This window comes from Manduca sexta, chromosome 28, assembly GCF_014839805.1.
Source record: "Manduca sexta isolate Smith_Timp_Sample1 chromosome 28, JHU_Msex_v1.0, whole genome shotgun sequence".
In the NCBI taxonomy this organism is placed as follows: domain Eukaryota; kingdom Metazoa; phylum Arthropoda; class Insecta; order Lepidoptera; family Sphingidae; genus Manduca; species Manduca sexta.
This window is the reverse complement of record NC_051142.1, coordinates 12,366,857-12,388,965: the sequence shown is the minus strand read 5'-3', so window position 1 is coordinate 12,388,965 and position 22,109 is coordinate 12,366,857. Positions and strand designations below refer to the sequence as shown.

The 22,109-nt window shown below is 32.6% G+C and overlaps 3 protein-coding genes across 5 annotated transcripts; all 3 read left to right on the top strand.

The window, feature by feature from the left end:
* LOC115442110 (uncharacterized protein C1683.06c) lies at positions 1-15,386 on the top strand. 3 transcript variants are annotated; one of them, XM_037444616.1, is made up of 8 exons: positions 1-187; positions 10,960-11,061; positions 11,477-11,576; positions 12,606-12,774; positions 13,142-13,258; positions 13,481-13,617; positions 14,325-14,511; positions 14,854-15,386. In XM_037444616.1, the coding sequence occupies exons 1-8, from the start codon at positions 96-98 to the stop codon at positions 14,997-14,999; spliced, it is 1,050 nt and encodes a 349-aa protein (XP_037300513.1). In that variant the 5' UTR covers positions 1-95; the 3' UTR covers positions 15,000-15,386. The 3 variants fall into 3 exon arrangements, with proteins under 3 accessions (XP_037300513.1, XP_030022941.2, XP_030022940.2); XM_030167081.2 differs by lacking the exon at positions 1-187 and adding an exon at positions 8,107-8,129; XM_030167080.2 differs by lacking the exon at positions 1-187 and adding an exon at positions 9,728-9,870.
* Positions 1,474-7,988, top strand: LOC115442111 (probable uridine nucleosidase 2). The gene is made up of 8 exons (XM_030167083.2): positions 1,474-1,932; positions 2,262-2,381; positions 4,637-4,736; positions 5,301-5,469; positions 5,720-5,836; positions 6,318-6,454; positions 7,118-7,304; positions 7,572-7,988. Exons 1-8 carry the CDS (start codon positions 1,886-1,888, stop codon positions 7,697-7,699), a joined length of 1,005 nt encoding a protein of 334 aa, XP_030022943.2. The 5' UTR covers positions 1,474-1,885; the 3' UTR covers positions 7,700-7,988.
* Positions 15,387-16,781: 1,395 nt separating the features above from the next.
* On the top strand, positions 16,782-21,036 carry LOC115442112 (uncharacterized protein C1683.06c). The gene is made up of 8 exons (XM_030167085.2): positions 16,782-16,913; positions 17,606-17,704; positions 18,362-18,461; positions 19,107-19,275; positions 19,891-20,007; positions 20,269-20,405; positions 20,492-20,678; positions 20,861-21,036. Exons 1-8 carry the CDS (start codon positions 16,807-16,809, stop codon positions 20,986-20,988), a joined length of 1,044 nt encoding a protein of 347 aa, XP_030022945.2. The 5' UTR covers positions 16,782-16,806; the 3' UTR covers positions 20,989-21,036.
* The last annotated feature ends 1,073 nt before the right edge of the window (positions 21,037-22,109 follow it).

Genomic DNA, 22,109 nt, shown 5'->3' with positions numbered 1-22,109 from the left:
TTTCATGGTAGACGAACCTGTCAATTATTTCATATAATTCTAGGTCGTGGCTTCACCCTTGTGAATATTAAGTTACTTTTATATAATATACTACCATGAAGATATTTACTAGATATTCAATGACGCCTATAATAATTGTAAGCATTTTGCTGTTAATTGGATTCTTGGTCGCACATTTTAGAAACAGGTGAGTTTGTTTAATATTTTTTGTTTATTTAAATGATATTTGAACAAATGTTATTTGTTTTTGTTTTTGTAAATAGACGGTAGAATGAAATAGATATAATAAAATTAATGTTAATATTATGTAAATATAATATTAGACAGCCTAGTTTGTCTATTATCATTGGGGTTGATGCATACTCCTGTTATTTTTTATCGTTTTAAGTTTGAATTTTATATAATTTTATTCTATTCAGCTTCTATACAGTCAGTCAAAAAAGTCAATGAAAAACATGAAAACTCGAAAAATCCTCATATCGTACGGGAAAAAATTACAAATATCGGCCAACATCAGAGAAATAATTCCTAGAGATGCCACTATAATTATCATCATTGCATCTTTGAAGATCGATTGATAATTTTTAATGTAAATAAATCATCGATTTTAACATAATCTTATCACGTCCATACAAGCAAAAATAATTGAACTACCTGTCTGTGATTTGGAAATACATTTTTCTACAATCGTATAAGAAATAATACGTACGCGCAGCTCTGAGGCAATCGTATTGGACGCATCCTTATACCAATGAAGCCTCTAGCATATGTAGGGAATTATAATAAATGGTATAAACATGTCAAACGTAGGATAATTATTATAATCTGTACATATTATAAAACAAACTCCCCAAAATCTGTCCGTCTGTATGTGATCGATTTTCTCAAAATCTACTGAAAGCATTTTTATACGGTTTTTACTTCAAGATGGTGCAATTCTTAAGGAATGTTTATGTTAATAGTACATGACGGTTTTATATAAATTGACTGAAATATAACGATTACTATTATTTTTTGTGCTATCGGACCCCGCAATCAACACCGGGGGATACCCGCGAATAGGATACTTGAATCCCCTGGCTTACCTACTGCAGGGTCTTGGAAGAAAGTTGGGAGGGGATAGCTGTGGAAGGAAGTGTGGGGAAAGGATAAAGAAACCCCTTAGGATGGGTAGAGGGTAGAAGAAGAAGAAGGCTAAGAACTGTTCGCGAGCCCTTATAGGCCTCAATGTGAATTGGGAACCATGAGATATACACACTTAATGAATTTAACTTAAATGAACTGCTCTAAACAACAATAAAAAAACAATTGTATTTTTTTCTTTTTTCTCTTCTCACTTTATCATGTATTGTAGTCTTTACACTAAACTGATTGAAAAGAGCAACACCAGATTTTCTTGCCCGTTCTTCTGTGGTGAGAACTCCTTTCCGAACTGGTGGTAGAGTTAATATTGACGGAATCTAAACGGCATAACATTTTTACAGATTCAAATAAATCATTTCATTTCATAACTGTGTGCCTAGGGCCGCGACACATGTCTCCCTGTACATGGGTATGCAATAGGTGTGGAGGCCGAACGCACACGAATTGGTTCAGGGGGAACGATGACTGTTGAAGAGGTCGCGTGGTAGAAAAAATCTTGAGGGTGTGAGTTACGCGAGAATAAACCTTGTGACATACTGAATTCCACACGGGCGAAACCGCGGGCACAGCTAGTTTGTAAATAAATTTGTTTTTCTCTGATGCGGTTTCAGCCAATCCAACGTTATTTTGAAAACCGTTAAATTTGGGTAAAACATTTACCTCGATAAGCTTTTCTTTATAACGCGGTGGTGTTCATTTATTAAATACAGTGTTGCGGTGCGTTTGAGTGTCAACATCGAAAATGGTGACCAAATTATTTTTTCTATATTCACTATATTTCTTTCAAAGGTAAGTTGTTTCATTTGATATTTAAGATATGGTGTTCTTTATTGTTATTTCAAATGTTCAATGCTCTTTTATTGGAAAAAAATATGGTGAGTTTTCACCATAGTATAGTAAATGATGTATGCAAAAAAAAATCTCGCTTGACAGAGATAAATTTGCAATAAACTCGTAAGTAATTTTCCATTCATTCCCTTAAATAAAAAAAAAAATCTCTTATACAACTGCGAGAATTTACCAACATTATTGCTTCTGCGGAGCGAGAAACTCTACAAAAATCAGGATAAGGGATTAGAACTAAAACTTGTTTATAAACTGAATATGACATTTTTCAGCTCTGAATCATGTGTATGTAAACATGATGTTAGAAAGAAACTTGTAATCGACCACGATGGTGGAGCAGACGATGGCATGGCTATATTCATGGCTGTGTTGTATGAAAGATATTTTAACGGGTAAGTAACTTTTAAAGAAGTTCTAGTAATATTACGGATCTCAAACCACTAAAAGCTGGTTAGAGCTAAGCACCCTATGTAAATCCGGTTCCAACAGGCCGTCATAATTGTTTCGACTGACGAGGGGTAATCGTCTTTCGTCAGTCGACATTCTGTTAGACCCGACTGCATTACCATCAGATGCAGAGGGATTAATTTTTCGTGCCAGTATAAAAAATCAGTCAGGTTATAATCTATTTGGTGGAGAATTTTGACTCGGCGATTAAAAACCCTTCTTCCATGGCTTTAATTAGTATTAATGCTAGACATGATACTGGTAATGGTAATCATAGGAGAAATTACGGTTCATAAGGAAGATACGGGACAGAAGCAGTCCAAATTACCTAAAGGCAATTTCCTCCCTTAGCTAATTATATGACTATATATCGAAGCTATTCTAGATATTAAGTTGCTGAGCTCATAATATAAAAACAAAAAATAACCTGAGATGCTATTCACATTGTTACTCCAGAAAATCAATGGCAATTGCAATAAATAACATGATAAACTATCATCGAATTAATTAAAAACTGGTTATATTTTATTGCGATGTCGCGGGTAATTGGCAAAACTAAAAAATAGGTTAATATATTTAAATTATTCTTTATGCGACATCGGTTACCATAAAAACTTCTAATCAGTATACGTCAACTCAAATAGTATACGGTTTTTTATGTAGGGCCTAAAATAATATAGCTAATAGGCCACGTGACGATTTATGGCGGATTCGGTGTTACTATCTAAGAATGTTCGGTAATCGAAAGCTAATAATAAAATTTGATAGTCACATTCGTGGTATCAATAGGGGACCAATGAGGAAAACTTTGGTTGTTTTAGTGAAAAAAAAATACGGTCGAATTGAGAACCTTCCTTTTTTTAAATCGGTTAAAAAAGCAGAAGACAATTGTTGCTAATTGTTATTTAGTACTTTACAACATATTTAGGGGAAATGGCATTTAATTATAAAATAAAATACAATGTTATTAATTATGGCGATGCTATCAATCCAAGCTTGTTATGAACATCACGAATAGGTAATATTTTAACTTTGTAAATACCCATGTAAATGTTAAGTACCATATTAAAGTCTATTTTGATTGTGTGTCATAATAAATCTGTTAAAATAATTATTGTTTCACGAATCTGAAAATTATTAGCCATTATTTAACCAGTGTTACTACTTAACATAATAAAACTTAACATCTCATGTCTGAGGATGGGGAGTGCAGTGAAATACCAAACAATACTCTGTTATTAAAGGTGTTGTATGGTTTTTCTACTGTTTGCGGTCGTATCGTTTACCATCAGGCGAACGACAAGCTCGTCTCGTCATTCAAATCAATGAAAAAAATAATTATCATCTTTTAGGGCAAAATAATAAAAATTTTACGACAGGAACAATAATTCCTTGCCTTGGATTTAATGTCAATAACATGTTTGAGTTTTTAATTTCGATAAATATGTATCCGTTTAATTAATGAAAGGATTTTCTTCAATATGGTTGTAGCCATAACACTTATTATTAAGGACACAAGAGCGACATTCCATTATTTTATGATTTTTTTTTCATTGGACATTTTTTATGATATAGGGGACTAGCCAGCATTCAGTTAATCTGATGGTAAATGATCACCATCGCTCATCAACTTCTGCAATAACAAGGAACATAGATATGCTTTACCGGCCTTTAATTGTTACACAAATATATTACTATAAATTATTGTCTCCAAGGTTGGATATTTAGACCACAAATCCCAAGCTTGGCTTTATTCCAGGAGCTTGTATTATTTCCAATTTTTAAATAATAAAAATTGGCAAAGCGCTTATACCCTCTCCTTAGTGTATAAACTACCAGATCTATAATTATAAGACAATAAAAAAATCGTAGAATAAAACATAACGTAAACAAATTAAAAATGACAATCCTATAAATAAAGTTGCTCAATTATGTAATTTTTAAATGTCGCGGCTCGGCCCGCATGAAATAGTTTTTTCGGGATAAAATTCCCGCTTTATATTTTCCCAGGACAAAAAAGCTATAACAATCAGGAGCTATGTAGCTTCCTATAGAGGATAAAAACATACAAAATCGGTTTAGTAGTTCCTGAGATTAGCACGTTCAAACAAACTCTTCACATTATGTAATAGTATAGATTATAGATATCGAAGTTATAATTTGTTAAATGAATAAGTAAAATTAATATTGTATTTTCCAGTCCAGACGTAGTTGCTTTAACGACAACTTACGGGAATGTGGACGAGAAACAATCGTTTGAAAACACGCAGAGAATATTAGACATTGCTAACAGGAGAGATGTAAGTACAATCTTTTGATATCGTTTTTATCACCCACGAGATGTTAACTGCTGAACATAATATGCCTCCACTAAAGATTTCCAAACCGCCCTATTGTAAGCTGACTGCATTCAGCTACTTCTTAGACACAAGTGAATAGATGCATTATAATGTGTAAAATATTTGAGGCAAACCACTTATTGCTAAAATACCAGTGGTATTAATGGTGTTTAGACGCGACCAAAGGTAACTAACCATAAGAAAATACCCCCGTAGGTAGACATACACGTTTTATTATATTAATGTCTTGAGAACAGGGGAATTTAAAAACTATGCCATATGTAGACAAGACCCCAGTATTTGATATTTACGCGGACTGTATGGAATCCTCGGAATTTGAAAAATTTGATGATTGTACAAAAGTACCTGAACATATTCAAAACATTGAAACAATCCTACACAATATCTTTAATCAAAATGTTCTTATTTTATATCTACAATAAAGTACTTTCTTTAAAATTTATTTTAGTGAAGAAAAAACAATTTTTGATTAAGACACGAAAATTTAAACCTTCGCTTTTTTAGATTCCAATATACAGAGGAAGTCATCGATCTCTGGTGATTGATTTAGAAACTGACAATTTCTTCGGAATAGACGGATTGGGTGACAATGATACTGTAAACTACGAACCCATTCCAGCGCAGAGGATGCATGCGGTCCAGGGTCTTATTGAACTCTCCAAGAAATATAAAGGTTTGTTTTCAAATGATACAATTTTACATTCAACAAAAAAAAAATATGTTGGTCATATCAACGATATTATGTTTTTTTATAATATTATCATACTTAGCATCTGTATTTGTTAATTATAAGGTTTTAAAGAAGAAAACGTCTAGAAGTAATTTAATGAACAAAGTTATGCTCTACAATAATTTAAATAGAAATATAGTTATATTTGCCTAAACATATTTTCATTACAACTATACATATGTATTTTTTTCAGACAAACTCGTAGTAATGACTGTAGGTCCATTGACTAACGTGGCGTTGGCTATACGACTGGATCCCGGGTTCCTGGGCAGAATATCACAACTGTATATTGGTGCAGGCCGCATTTATGGTAAGTAAATAAATTCTGTAAAATAATAACAGCTTCTCATTCATCCTTATGTCGTGGGTATAGAATGTGCCTAATCTTTGTATCTAAAAGTGACTAAAGAAGTCTGGTTTTAACATCATGTTAAAAATACAAATAGCCCATCAAACGAAGCTCGGAATACTCTCTTCGCTTTTTCTATTCCTATGATATATGTATAAAGCCGTCATTTGTGTAAACTTTTTCCCGCTATGGCGATTTATGACTTATTATTTTACACACACACACATACGCCTTCTATCACTGAAGGGTTAGGCAGGTGTCCAACTGGTGCCTCTACTTCCAGCCGTGTATGTTCCGTCCCAACATGTGATGTGTAACCTATCTTCATACCGGGCAAGGATACTCGAAGATCAAACCCGAGATTTTAGCACTGCAGTCATACCGAAGTACAACTACGCCGAGGCACTTATTAATTCATAGAACAATATATCCATATGCACAGATATAAAGAATCCAGAGCCAGAGTTCAATGCTGAGATGGATGTAGAAGCGTACCGTGTAGTAGCAGATGCTGCGACTGACGATAAAGTGACTGTCATTACGCTTGGTATTGTTGAATCCTCCCTTGATATTAGCAGGGTATGTATCGCGATTTTCTTCTTCTTCTTCTTTGCGATTTTAGTATTTATTTCTTGATGTATTTTGTCATCTTTCTATCAAGATCTTAAAAAAATTTAGATTATATCCTAGTTTATCTTGCTGGCTAAATTACAGTTCTGATAATACAAGTCATTATTAATATAGTTGCTAAGTTGTTCTTATTTGCCTGCTTGCAATTAAAATTTTATTTCTTTTTGTTTGTTCCTAGAGGTGCATCTTAATCGCTAAAAAGCAGTTCTGATGTTACAAGTCATTATTGATAAAGTTGCTAAATTGTACTTTATATTTCTAAATAATATGCAGTTAGATTTTGATGTGTCTAAAACGACAAGCATTATTTTATCGATAAGTGAAACTATAATGTAATGGAAGTATAATGTAGTGAAGGTATAAGGTGTTTTATCGATAAATAATAGTGTATCAGTGTAACCAAATAATTCTAATGCATATAATTTCGAATTGTTTTTTCCAAGATTCAATTATTAATTTTGTGTGAATTCCAACTTTCGATTACTAATTGGTAAGAATTTTCCCATCGCCCATCTAAATAATTAATCGTGTATACACTTTAAAAAATAAATATCCCATATATCCCAAATATCCCATCGCCCATCTAAATAATGATTAATGTATTTATTATAGAATTGGCGTGTAAATGTATTAGGAGCTATACCGACAGCAATAATGAAAGCTCAAAACGTCTTTGAAAGAGTATCGATAAAAAGCAGCGATCGATGGACGTTACTAGACCCGGCTGTTGCAGCAGTCGTTTTAGACAAAGAAATCGTTGAGGAAGAAATAACATCTAAACATAACATTATTGTACATGGTAAGGTGTTTTTGGTTTATTTGTATTAATTGGCGATTTGAGAGTTACCTAAAAAAGAACAGAAATAAAAAAATTAAACTAGCAAAATCACCTACAGAAGAAAACTTAGTAAGTCATCAGGCTCTGCAGATAAAGTAGTGAACGTTCAACTGTTATGTTTGGTCTTTTTATATTGACGGGCATAATAATTATTATAAATATTAAAATAGCTTTTTCAGATTAGGTATGTTTATATTAATATTGTAATGTTGGTATTCTTTATTTCAGAACCACGAAGAGGTGTGAACACCGACGATTTTGAATCGAAAGAGCCAAACGTAAAATTGACTTATAAATTGGATTTAGACTACTATCGGGATCTATTGTTGAAAATATTTACAGCAGAACTAAAATAATATATGATTGAAGGACTGATCCTGCTCAAAAAATATTTATTTATTTATTAAACGCCTTGGAACTGCCTGTTTTTTAGTTTCTGTGTTTTGTATATCTGGTAAATTATTGAAATCGTAATACTAGTAACAACACAAAATACATTTAGCTTCAAATATACAGTTATCACTAAATCTATTAAAGCGGCAAGAATCATTAATTTGTATTGTAGTAACATGACGAGACGACAATGAACTAAATTCATATTACTCACGCGTTCTCAAATAATGAATAATTTTACATTCCGCATCCTTGCCCCCTCTAGCGGACGAATACAGAAGCATCCTTTGTTAGGTCGCGTTGTGAGTTCACGTTGGTTTTATGTTTGACTCATTTATTTCTGTGTTCGTTGACAAAACTCTTACGATTTAGTGTAAGTTCTTCGATGTCAAGGTTAGTGTCATTATTTACGTTAGCATGTATTGTTTTCTAATTTACCGAAACCAAGACCAATTTACATTTTAGATTTCACATTTTTACTTCACGTACATTTTTTATTTACCTTATCAAAATTATACTATTAAACTTAGATTTTTTTGATAAGCTGTGTTTAATTTTTTAATACTGGATTAAGAAGGGTTATCTTTTTTATATTAACATAATATTACATATGCATCAATTTTAAGATAATAATATCTAAACTTACTAACAACGATTACTCAATAATGATTTTTGGCTTATGTACTTATTAAAAATTTTACTCAATGTTCTAATACTATTAGCATTATATTTAGCTAATTAGAGTAGTAGTTATGTAACAGTTTGATGTATGATAAGTCACATCGTCTAATTCTACAAACAAAGAAATATCTCTCAAACCAAATGATATCTTTGTCAAAGGTCCAATATAAGTTGAGCCACTTTTGTGCAGTTATTTGTACTAATTGTGTCTCTATAAGTGTGGTAAATGTTTGATTATCACAGTCATTAAAACCGTTACATTAATAACATTAAAAACAAGTATAATCATAATCATAATATTATCATATTGTCGTTACCATAGACGCTCATTGCTCCAGTGAAAGTGAATCGGGATTCAGTCTTGAGTTGCTAGGCAAACATTTTTTGAGATAGACTGTTTAAAATGATACAACTGAAGGTAATCTTTAAAATATGGGATACCAACTTTAATATAGAATAATGATGAATATTATTTACATATTTTGGATGGTCCATTGAATTACGATTTACAACCGTTTTCAACAAACGATCCAAATTCGAAAATGAACCAATCAAAAAAGCATGTCAAAAAAACTTTTTTCTAAATGGCAAATTTTTGAGATAGATCGAAAAAGCGATTAGGGTCGTTTATTGAAAATGGTGATTAGCTTATTAACTCTAGTGTCATTTCTCAAAGTTAAGTTGACCTTCTGATAATCTTGAACTGTGATAAGTACAATGATATATCAAAAGTACTATGACGTATTTGATAAGCTGATACAGTTACGATAAAATGATACACAACAGATATTATTGATCTTTGCTTTTCATTAATTGTTTTTTTTATCATTTAATTTTCCCTTGATCTTGATATTAAAATATGCTTGGTGTATACTATCAGCTAATTTGTAAAATTAATTAGCGTATCATGGTTTGCGTCTATCCTTAATAAATAAATTACGTGGCGCTGTGGATGCAAACTATGAAACGAAAGGTCAAATATCCGATTGCTAAACAGTGCCGAAGTTTGCTAACCCACATTTTTTTCAAAAATACTTTTTGTAGTATAATGAATCCTGTTTATTCAAAATGATCATGCCCTTTCTTTTTCGCTTTTCAATGTCCATGCCATATGATTGTAAGATATTGCCTCGAGTGATAAGACCGCCAATTGTACTCTATTAATAAAGGGATATACTATGTCTTTTTTTCCTCATGTACGATGTAATTTATTTTGACAAAGATAATATTTAACCGTCATTCATTCCATTCCACTTAAGACCATAATTGCATAGCAAAACGACCATAATAATATTGTTCAAGTTTATCTTGATTTGCAAACGGGTCAAGCAGATATATCCGAAGATAAATTTAGTTCATCTTATTCCGTCTTAGCAACCACACGCGTCCCAATGTCTTACAAATTTCAATTCTCAGTGGTTTTAACATGGATTTGTATTCCTTATTTTGTATGGTATGTTTTTGTTTGTATTTTTTAATTATGAATCACATTCATTCATAATATTTGTAGTGATGCCATTTGCCAATTTATTAATATGATTATCTTCTAATATGTCTTGAATACGATTGGATAAAAAAAAATTGTTTTTCTATGAGCATCACTGGTTTGTTTGAGGTGTTTTGATTGCGTATTGTTTTTTTATCTATCGAAATATTGTGTGAGTTTTTGAACAAAGAGTTAAAATGTGAAATAATAAGTACGCGAAAAAGCAAAAGCCAAATTTGTTCCTAGCAAGTGCTGCAGCGGATAGTCATCCATGTATGTTATTATATTGTAATTATTTTTTCTCTTAGTATATTAGTATTATTACGGTTCCTTTTAAATTTCTCTCTCTATCTGCCTTATAAAATTGTATAATAATATTACTCGTATTATGTGAATGTTGTGCATAACATCTTTAGTGGACATATGCATCGTTTTTTTTTATTTTGTATAACGATTGTAAGTAATTTTATTAATGCTACTGGTGTGTCTTTAATTAAATAAATAATGTACATTGCCAGTTAATAAAGAGCTTTCCACAAAGGAAACAATTAAAGAAATGTTAATGTTAGTATACGAAATCCTCACAAAACTTAATATAATTTTTTTATTTTCTAACTACTCATGAAAATGACGTCACGGTGTAGTAGGTAATGTACACGAATTATTTTAATAGAATTGGGAAGTTGTTGACAAAAGGAAATAAAAATATTCACAACCATAGAGAGACTAATCACCTAATATACACGCACTGTTACATTTAACAATATTTCCTGCACAAATTTACTTACCAAGATAAATTCTTCATTTTTAGTCCGACTTTCGCTTGTAAATGACTCTGAACATAAATTATTGTCCCACTAGCACTAGAAGAAATAGAAAAAAAGCTATTTCATCTACGTTAACAATATTGGAATTGATTGTCTCTTTTTCTTTGATCCAAATTCTAATTTAGAATAACTGTTAACAACATTATAAAATAACCTGCTTTTTACGGTCATGTAGTGGTTTATCCTAATTAATATTAAGGAAATTTCTAATCGCAAGTTTAATTTCCAGCATGGCGGATGATAAACCTAAGTTTGTGATTGACAACGACGCGGGTGGAGATGATGCTATGGCGATTTTCCTCTCATTGTTATATGAAAAATATTATGACGGGTAAGCATTGAATATCATAGTCAACGACATAATGAATTTTGTTTATATAAAAATTATTTAAATTTACGAAGATGTTTTTATGGTCAATACAACCTTACCCACATCATAGTAAAATTTACGAATGAATTTGGGTAATTCAATTTAAATTAGTATACAATATACATAATATGTATAGATTTCTTGAAGCCTTTTCATTCCAGAAAGTTCTTACGCTCGGGCCACGACTAGACAAACTGCTAATAAAAATATAAACTATAAAGTTTAAACCGAATTTAAGTGTCAAGATAAAATTAACCGCAATAACTATTATACTTAATATTAAATGTTACATTGATCTGTATATCTAATTTAAATCCAACCAGTATAGTATTGATTAAAATATAATATTTAACAATAATATTTAATTTAATTCCAGGCCTCTACTGGTAGGTTTAACAACTGCAAATGGTAATACCAATGAGGACAACGTCTGCTTCAACAATCAGAGGATATTAAAGATTGCTGGGAGAGACGATGTAAGATTAATAACCATAATCACTACTGTATTTATGAGTGACTGCCTCGGTGGCGTAGTTGTACAGCATGCGCGGTACGACAGCGCTCTTAGGTCCTGGGTTCGAATCCCGGGTCGGGCAAAGTGATATTTGGGTTTTTCTGCTCTATATCAGCCCGGAGTCTGGAATTTGTGCCCGATATGGCGATAGGCGATAAGGGACGACCCCTATCACATCCTGGGACGGAATACACTCGGCGAAAAGTGGGTGCCGTGGTTACACCTCTGCATACCCCTTCGGGGATAAATGCGTGATGGTGTGTGTGTGTGTATTTATAGAATTTGTATTGCTTAAATTCTATAAAACAAATGACGTCCAGTGAAGTCATCAAGCTATGTCATTTTGTCTAAGAGAAATGACGTCCAGGGCCCTTATTCTGTATGATAGTGTAAACGCGTAACGCGGCCGTGTCATGTTATCTTCGAGAAATGTGCGTGGAATGGTATTCTGTAAGCCAAATTTCTATAGTCCTAAACATGAAACGTTGTGTTACGTTCTTGTTACGCACTGTTAAAATAACGTGCGGGATAGAGAATAAGGCTCCTGTAAAGTCATTAAGCTATGTAATATTGTAACAAGTTTGGCTCAATCTTTTTTAAACGTGCACGGCTAAATGATCCCACTGCATCTGATGGTAAGAGGAGCGGGGTCCAATAGAATGTCGACTGACGAGAGATAATAACTCCTCGGAATTCAAGATAATTATGCCGGCCTCATAATCACGGGTTGATCGCGAAAAGTAACATATTAACGTAGGCCACTATGGCGAGTTTTAACACATTGTGTACGGTGGTCGCTATCCAGGCGGATATAAAATATATATTACCACCAGCAAAAATATCCATTATCTATCCCTGTTCTGCATAATTCAAAGCGGAGCATAGTCAGTTTATACTTGATAAATGAACTCATGACCTTTCATTAAAGGAGTGTATATTCTCCTCCTACGATTTTGATGCTCTATGATAAATTAATATTTGTCGATTCCAGATACCAATATACAGAGGTGCTAAGTCTTCTTTAGTATCTACCCCTGAAGCTGGCGACTACTATGGTATTGATGGTTTAGGAGACAGCGGAAATACCTTCCCGTACCTAGTTCCTGCTCGTACTGATAGTGCTGTTAATGCTCTGATAGAACTTTCAAAGAAATATGAAGGTGAGACTGATAATGATGTATTATGTGTTAATAAAAGACTTGTAATTCAAGTGCCACAGATATGCATTTTGGTAATACAATTTGACTTAATTTATTATTTTGGTAATACAATTTGACTTAATTCGAATGTATTATACTTTTTAACAGGAATTTCTAACAGAAAGTAGAAATTTTGATAAAATGAAATCACAATTTCTTACAAAAATGTAGACATTTTGATAATAAGATCAATTCGTATTTATTTTAAGCTATTTCCAGAAATGAGATCCTTAATTCGATGCGTTTGTGTTTTTGGTGTCGATATTTAAATAAATTTGGAAGAAAGTAACTTTGTTTTTAATAAGTATCGTTTCTTAATCCATTATAGGTCGCTTGACGGTGATAACAATTGGTACATTGACCAACGTTGCTGTGGCAATAAAGTATGACCCCGATTTCCTGAACAGACTAGCTCATTTGTATGTTGGAGCAGGACATATACATAGTAAGTAACTTAAATAATATTTTATTAATAATAGTCTGCAGTCTGAAATTTGTGCCCGATATGGCGATAGACTCACTTCGTATCACATCATGGGACGAAACACACTTGGCGATAAGTGGGTGCCCTGGTTGCGCCTCTGCATATCCCTTCGGAGATATACTTATGCACGAAGATGTGTGTGTGTGTGTGTGTGTGTGTTAATCTTTACTCGTTCTATTATAGGTGAACAAAATCCTGAACCAGAATTCAATGCTCATATGGATGTCGAAGCATACAGGATAGTGGCACAAAACGCGAAACCCGAGAAAGTGACCATCTTCCCTTTCTCACAGACCCAAGTTTACTGCAATTTTAGCAGAGTAAGCATTAACTATAGAGATTATAACAGCATTTAGGATCCATTAAGATATATGATAACGGAATCATTAGCAATAGTTTCTACATAATTTTATAAATAAGAATGAACAAAATTCTACACTCAAATACATATTTTTGCTGTCGTGATTACCATGATACTACTAATAAGCAAAAATATCCTGCAGTCTTCACTGAGACGCTGCTAATAAAACAGTGATCTAGGCTATTTCTGTATATACTATAATGTGGGAGACAATATCACTTAATGCTATATCCGTCACAACTACACAATTATTGTCAATTGTTTTTAAATTACTCGCAATTGATTTAAACTATTATCTGAATGCGTGTGTTAGTTATTTTCTATTTTAAAAGCGAACATAAATTTTCCAGTTCTAGTTGTACCATAAAGCAAAGACACGAGTATGAGCATCATTCTATTGTTTAAACCCCCTACTGCTGGTCAAAGGCTTTTAAATTTTCATGAAAAGGCACGTTTTGGGAAATACCCGATATACTGATTTAATTTACGATGGTAATACACCTAAACCAATTCTTATCAATTACGTAATGGTAATCTGTAATATACGAAACTGAAGTTAGCTTGGGTTCCAAATATATTGGTCCCACACCAATGTTACAATACTTAGTGTAAAATTTAATTTGCACAAATATCAATGGAATATATAAAACTATTTTTTTATTTCAGGATTGGAGAGAAAACGTATTAGGTGCAATAGATACTGACATAATTAGACATCAGAACAAATTCGAGCAGGTGTCGTTGAAGCGAAGTGATCGATGGCAGGCATTAGACCCAGCTACCGTGACCATGTTCCTGCGGCCAGATTTAGTTAAGGAGTACAAATATTCGAAAAATGATATTATTGTTTGTGGTAAGTGATAATTAATGGAAGTTAGAAAGAAGAATGTGAATTGAGCAAGTTCTAGCTCACTAGAAATGTGTTAAAAAGGCAAAATATGTTCTTGTACAAATATCATTTATTACTTCATTCTAGGTTTCATAGTATTATACTTATATATCTTTATAATAATACATATTATTTAATATGTAATACTCAACCACAAGGAACTTATTACGGTTTTAAAAGAGATCTTTATTCTCGTGAATTATAATTGGTATAAACAATATATAAGAGGTGTTTTCAATACTTATTAATCCAGCTGTTTACAATATGTTAAAAATAGCAACATTTCAGTCTATGCTTCCATTACAGGTGACAAGAGAGGAATCAACACAAACACCTTCGTAGACAAGGAAGAAGCTAACGTCAGAATAATTTATTCTGTAAAGACTGAAGAATATCAAGAGTTCCTATTAGACGTGTTTTCAGACAGGCATGAAAATAAGAATCATACATAATCATTAACTTAGTTATCTTAGTAATTATGTATACTACATTCAGGGAAGGCAACAATATAAGACAAACAAAAGATATCCACTTTTCAAATAGGTAGACGATTTACTTAGGTCTGTTAAATACGAATACAAAAAAGTGGGTAGACATTATTTACATTGTATTTATGCGTTCCCTATAGTTAAAGGATATATAAGATGGACTAGCAAGTTATATATGTAGTAAAAAACAATAGATAACTGCATTTATGTCCACTGTAAGAGTGCAGTCTATATAGCAACGTCCTAAAGAATGTTACAAGTTAATACCTGTTGTATATTAGTAATTTATAGTTTGTCTAAATAAATAAGTCAGTAATTATGTGTGTAAAAAATATATATAAAGCTATGAAATGAGCGTTTTATTTTTCCTAGTTTCAAGGTCTAAAAATAAAGTTCTTATTGAACTAGTGCTCTACCAAGGGAATTTACATAATAGGTCACAAGAAACTGGCATGATTTTTACAATAGAAAGTGTAGGAAACACTTTTGAAATTCATTTTCCGTATTTGTAGGTTTCATTCATATGCTTTCTGAAAAGGGATTTTTAAATCCACCTTTCAAACTCAAAAGTGGATTAAACGTGCTAAGTTTAACAATAATAGCGTAGTTGACTACTTCTTGTTCACATTTATCAAAAAAAAATATTTATTTACTCCAACACACAGCCATTACAGGTTACACCCAATTCGACTGGCGGAACTATAATAACATAATAACTAACAACTATATTCTATAACTAAGTATTTATAAAAATAAATTAAATAACAAAAAAAAATTAAATTAATGTCATTCAATATGCAACGAAATTAAAAAAATCCACACAATAATAAATAATTTGTAAAGCTTTCAGTTTTGGTGAAAAGGGTAGCTGTCAAATAACAGTTATAGCAAATTGTGACGTCAGTGAGTATCACTAAAGCTGCGTGTGAAAAAGATAACGCGATGACCCCACCACGCCCACACTTTTGCTCTCAATAATATTTCAAATATAAATAACTGATTTATATTTGATCCAATTTTGATGGTGGTTTCAATTTTTTTTTATTTTCTTTTACATATAAAATAATTTACGAAATCGTTCGTAGAAAACTAACTTATTTAATAAGCAATCATTGAATTCCCCAAGTAGCTAGAACAATGCTCCCACTTCAACGCGGTAAAAACTTTAAATAACCAATGACTTAAAAACTTCTTAAAATATCAGATTTAAAAACACTGGACTTACTATCAGCTACAGTATAGTTACATACATACATAACTTACATAACATCACGCATTTTATCCCTGAAGGGGTATGCAGAGGCGCAACTAGGGCACCCACTTTTCGCCAAGTATGTTCCGTCCCATGATGTGATAGGGGGCGAGCCTATCGCCATATCGGGCACAAATTCCAGACTCCGGGCTGATACTGAGCAGAAAAACCCAAATATCACTTTGCCCGACCCGGGATTCGAACCCAGGACCTCAGAGCGCTATTGTACCGGACGTGCAATACAACTACGCCACCGAGGCAGTCTACAGTCATAATTACTGACTTATTTATAGTTACATGACCAGAAATATTAAAAAAACACACACACAAACACCCACATTTAATTATTAAATCATCCATCTATACAACACATCCGTTCGTATTCAAAAACAAGTGTTAAAACGCCCATTATAACAAATAAACGTAACAATATACAAATCATAATAATTAAACAAATGCATGACGGTCATGCTAATGGTTAAATTTATTAATTACATATATGAATGGCTCAATTAACTTATGAAATCAGTATATAACAGTTCGCGTAAACACACAGTTGTTATCATGCAAAAAATTATATTTTATTGTACGTTATCTATTTGTGTCACTCTATGTGCGGGAGGACGGTAAGTATGTACTTCGAATTTTGGTCCATATTTGAGATATTTTGATACTTGAATGACGAAATTGTTAAGTGATTGACTGATGGTATGCACTGGGATTGGTAAATAGTAGAAATACACTCAATAATATAGTACTCGAAATAATGTGAACTGATGCTTCAGCTGATGAGCCGAATGAACAAATACAAGCTTTTCAAAAACACAAAATATCATAGTAAAGATTCTGGGAACTAGTGGTATACAGGGTAATTTTGACATTCAATTGATAAAGCAATTCACATGCTCATCTTTACCTCTGCTACCATCGTGCCAAAAATCAACCAACCAATATAATCGAATATTTTCGACAATAATCTCGGTTTACTTCTCGAACTTTTTGATAACCTTGTGGTTTAGTGCAAATGAGTGTATTTCTGACTGTAAGTGCAATATTGCCGCTGTAATTCTTTTAGAATAATAGTAGTGGCTTTACGGTGTGTAAAATTTAAATTACATTTTATTGATATGTATTTTGTTCGAAACTTATAGCTTTTTTATTTTACATCTCCAATTCAAATAACTAATTGTAGGCTATCATTTTTTATGAAAATAAGGATAGTTACATATGTTAAAGCAATTTCAAAATGAATATGTATATCGTTGGTAATAAATTAAAAAAAGGCCTATTGAATTGAAAGGATAATTGATGTTTGCAGTGAACAGAGTACACAGAAGGTGATTATAGACAATGATGCTGGTGGAGATGATGCTATGGCCATTTTCTTGGCTTTACTTTACGAAAAATATTTTGATGGGTGAGTTAAATATGTTTATCTGATTGTCATTTGGTTTAGCAAGATGCGATTGTTGAGATTCAGGGCTTGACGAACTTAAATACTTTTTAATAAAAAAAAACCCCCACTTTATCTTTAATTTACTATGAACGATTTTTGTCTAATTTTTGTTTCGAGTTCGATATATAAACTTACCAGTAAAGATATTCGCAGTTGAAAGTAATAATTATTAGTTTCATTATGATAATTAGTATTATATAATATATAGTAATATCAGCCCTGTATTATATACTTGCCCACTGCTGAGCACGGGCCTCCTCTACTACTGAGAGGGATGAGGCCTTAGTCCATCACGCTGGCCTAGTGCGGATTGGTAGACTTCACACACCTTCGAAATTCCTATAGAGAACTTCTCAAGTGTGCAGGTTTCCTCACGATGTTTTCCTTCACCGTTAAAGCGAACGATAAATTCGCAATGAATACACAGATGATTTTAGAAAAGTCAGAGGTGTGTGTCTTTGGGATTTGAACTTGGGGACATTCGTCTTGGCAGACCGTTCCAGACCCAGCTAGGCTATCGTCGCAATTAGTATCATAAATTGTATTATTAATACAAACAAGTATTAGACTTTTTATAATAAAACAACTGATCAACATATCAATAACATTAATTTTCAGACCAGAAATAATAGCATTAACAACAGGCAATGGAAATACAGATGAAAACAACGTTTGCATCAATAATCAGCAAATACTTAAAATTGCAAAGAGACAAGATGTAAGTAGAAAATCAAATATAACCATAGATGCTTAAATTTAAAAACAAGAGTAATAACATTAATTTTGTCTATTATACAATAAGGCTCAACGCGTATGTTTTAATACTGTCCTTCCTACCAAACAATAAACTTTATCTTTGGAGATAAATAATTTAGTTACAATTCATGTGAACTTTGGCCTGACCTTTTTGATATATTACGTAAATGATGCTGACGATAACTAATGTTTATGTATCGACGGTTAAAGGCTAATTGACTTAGCGACATTTCTTTTCGGATTTTTAACTAGGTTAAAAAACATAGAAAAAAGTGCTGATTTTAAATATGTATGAAACTAATGTCGCTTAAATGAATTAGCCTTTCACCCGTCAATATCAAGTTTATTAATATGTATTGTAGTTAATATCGGGACTCACTGCATATTTAATGAATTGTTATTTTAATTATTACTACATAGCTACTAATCCTCCCTCCAAGCAAATTTCTTCGCTTAATGCTTACAATTTCTCTACGTAACCATTTTTAGGCGATATAATTTATTTTTTAATCTATTTCTGCATCTATATAAATGCATTTTTGAATTATTCCTTCTCACGCATCGCTCAAAGAAATTTCCAAAAATTATATTCTGGATTTTTTTCTAGATACCAATATACAGAGGTAGTAAAACGTCATTGGTAACAACTCCTGCGTCTGTTCATTACTATGGCCATGATGGAATGGGCGATAACAATGAAGTTTATTCTGGTTTAATAGAGCCTCATAAGCAGAATGCTATCACTGCTCTTATAGAATTATCGAAGGAACATGAAGGTACAAAATAAAGAGTGCTATTATATTATTAATGATCATCGTGACTGTAATTGATGGAAATTTATTTTTTTAATATTTAACAGCCCTGATGAGGTGTAAAAATCTTATCAAGAAATGAAATTATTTAGTAAAGAGATTGGTGAATTAATTTTATTATAAGTTTTTCTTAAGTTGAATTATTTTAGACCAATTAGATGGTTGACTTTTTGTTATTTTTATACTTGCACGGCGAAGTGACCCACTGTACCTGATAGTAAGTGGAGTGGTCCAATCGAATGTCAACTGACGAGAGATGATTACCCCTCGACAGTTAACACAATTGTGCCGGCCTGTTGGAATCCGACATACACAGACTGATCCCGGAACCGGACGGATATTAAATATATCCTACCACCAGCAAATTTTTAAATGTAATAGAATGATGTCAGGGCACAAGACGAGGTTGTCGCAACAGACCACGAACAAGGTTTACTATGCAGTAAGCTAACCATGTTCTGATCAGTTATGTCATTCTAATATGGGACATACGGAAGCCACGTATTGGACAGTGAAACTGAATAATCATCATAATATTAAACACTATTTTGAAACAACTAACCTAATATTGTTTTTCAGGAAAATTATCAGTAATTACAATAGGAACACTAAGCAATATAGCGATTGCCCTTAAATATGACGCGGACTTTCTGAATCGATTGGCACATCTTTACGTTGGGGCTGGACACATTTACAGTAGGTATTAATGGTTATTGATCGGAGTATTGCACGTTCAAAGATATATATATTTTTTTTATAATGAATAGATCCCCACTTAATAAAAGTCAAAACATAATGTTGATAATTTAAAAAAAAATCGTGACGAATATATAGGAAATAAATTAGCAATCGCAGATGTTATTTTCCCCACGCCTGTTTACATTTTTAGGGAATATAGTAATGAGGTTACATTAATATTATGCTAATCACATTAATAGGCTGCCTCCTAATTTATAGGTTCCGAAGACCCTGCGCCAGAATTTAACGCTCTGATGGATGTAGAAGGATACCACGTGGTCATGCAATATGCTACTCCTGACAAAGTCACAATATTCCCTTATTCACAAACGAGAGCTCACTGCAATTTCAGCAGAGTAAGTAAACATATGTCTATAGAAATAAATTTAGCATCTGATAAAACTACCATTCGTTTTTAATTATCGAAAACATTTTTTTTTAGGACTGGAGAATTAATAAACTAGGGTCTTTAAACACAACAATAATGCGGAACCAAAATAAACACGAGAGAGTATCGCTGAAGAAGAGCGATAGATGGCTGTCATTAGATCCTTCCGTGGTTGCAACAACCATCAATCCTGACTTGGTGAAAGAGTATAAATACGTGAAAAATGACATTATTATGTGTGGTACGTAAATTTTGATACTTGCTGATGCGGTATTATTTTGATTGCACTTTTGTGACACAATCATACTTACATAAAACTACACTTCCTAATTATATAAACGAATTACGCCCTACGCTCCTGGATTCGGACGTTATAATTATGCCTTGGTGACTTATGAATCAATCTGCTTTCTTATTTCTCAGGAGACCAAAGAGGAATCAATACAAACAAATTCGTTGAAAAAGACAAAGCTAATGCCAGAATGGTGTTTTCAGTGAAAACAGAGGAGTACAGGCAATTTCTAATGGAAGTATTTTCAGCGGGGGATTGACAATTTTATGTTACCCATCAATATAATAAAAAAAATATTAACCATCAACTTTCTGCATTTCTTTTTAATCTACCTAATGTCGATACGAGCATGATTCGCAGGCCAGTTATTAAGGGTCTGTTTCACGGAAGTTTACTCTGTCAATTAAAGTATAAGACAAATAATGTATACTGTACTATTATTGTGACTTTTGTATTTTGTCGTCTTATAATTTAACGAATAGTTTTTACTCAGTATTTAAAACCATTGAGTGTTACTCCAACTTGTAAACAGTAGAATCATCAGCCATCCTACATTACATACTGTTGCATTGCCCTGGGATTTTCATCATACACAATAAGTTGACTAACTTCATTGCAGCCGTACAGTTCAACATGTATAGTTGCATTAAATTTTCAGTATTAGTTAAAGCCAGTAAGGGATCTTTGCTGTTGGTAGGATATATTTTATATCCGCCCGGATAGCGACCACTGTACACAAGGTGTTAAAACCCGTCATAGTGACCCACGTAAATGTGTCACGTTCTGGCACCAGCCTGTGTATATCCAGTTCCAACAGGCCGACATAATTGTGTCGACTACCTAGAGATAATCATCCCTCATCAGTCGATATTTTATTGAACCCTACTCCACTTAGCATCAGATGCAGTGGGTCACTTGGCTAAGCATGTTTAAAAAAAGGGAGCATTCACTTCACATCAAACTAAAATGAAACACAGCCCCCTCATTTAACTTTAGTGCACAACCATTTGATTGTGAGACACTGCATACTCTTGATTCAAATTATTTACGTTTTTTATTGAATAGAGACATCTATTGGCGGCACGAGTAACTACGTCTAAGGAAAGCTAAGTAAGTAACTGAATAATCTTTACTAAGTTACTGTAGATGTCTTCATTTGATAGGACCATGATTTTTGTCATTTGTGTTAAAAAAATATTTAACGTAGCGATCATTTGAATCATGCCATGTTTATTACATTTTATTTATCATAAAACTCATAAAACATAAGTTATGAAAGACTCCGTTGTTCATGTTTAAAATGGATAATTATTTTCAACATCAAAACCAAAACAATACCCTAATTAATTAATTGCAACTACTCTATATTGCGTGTAATTT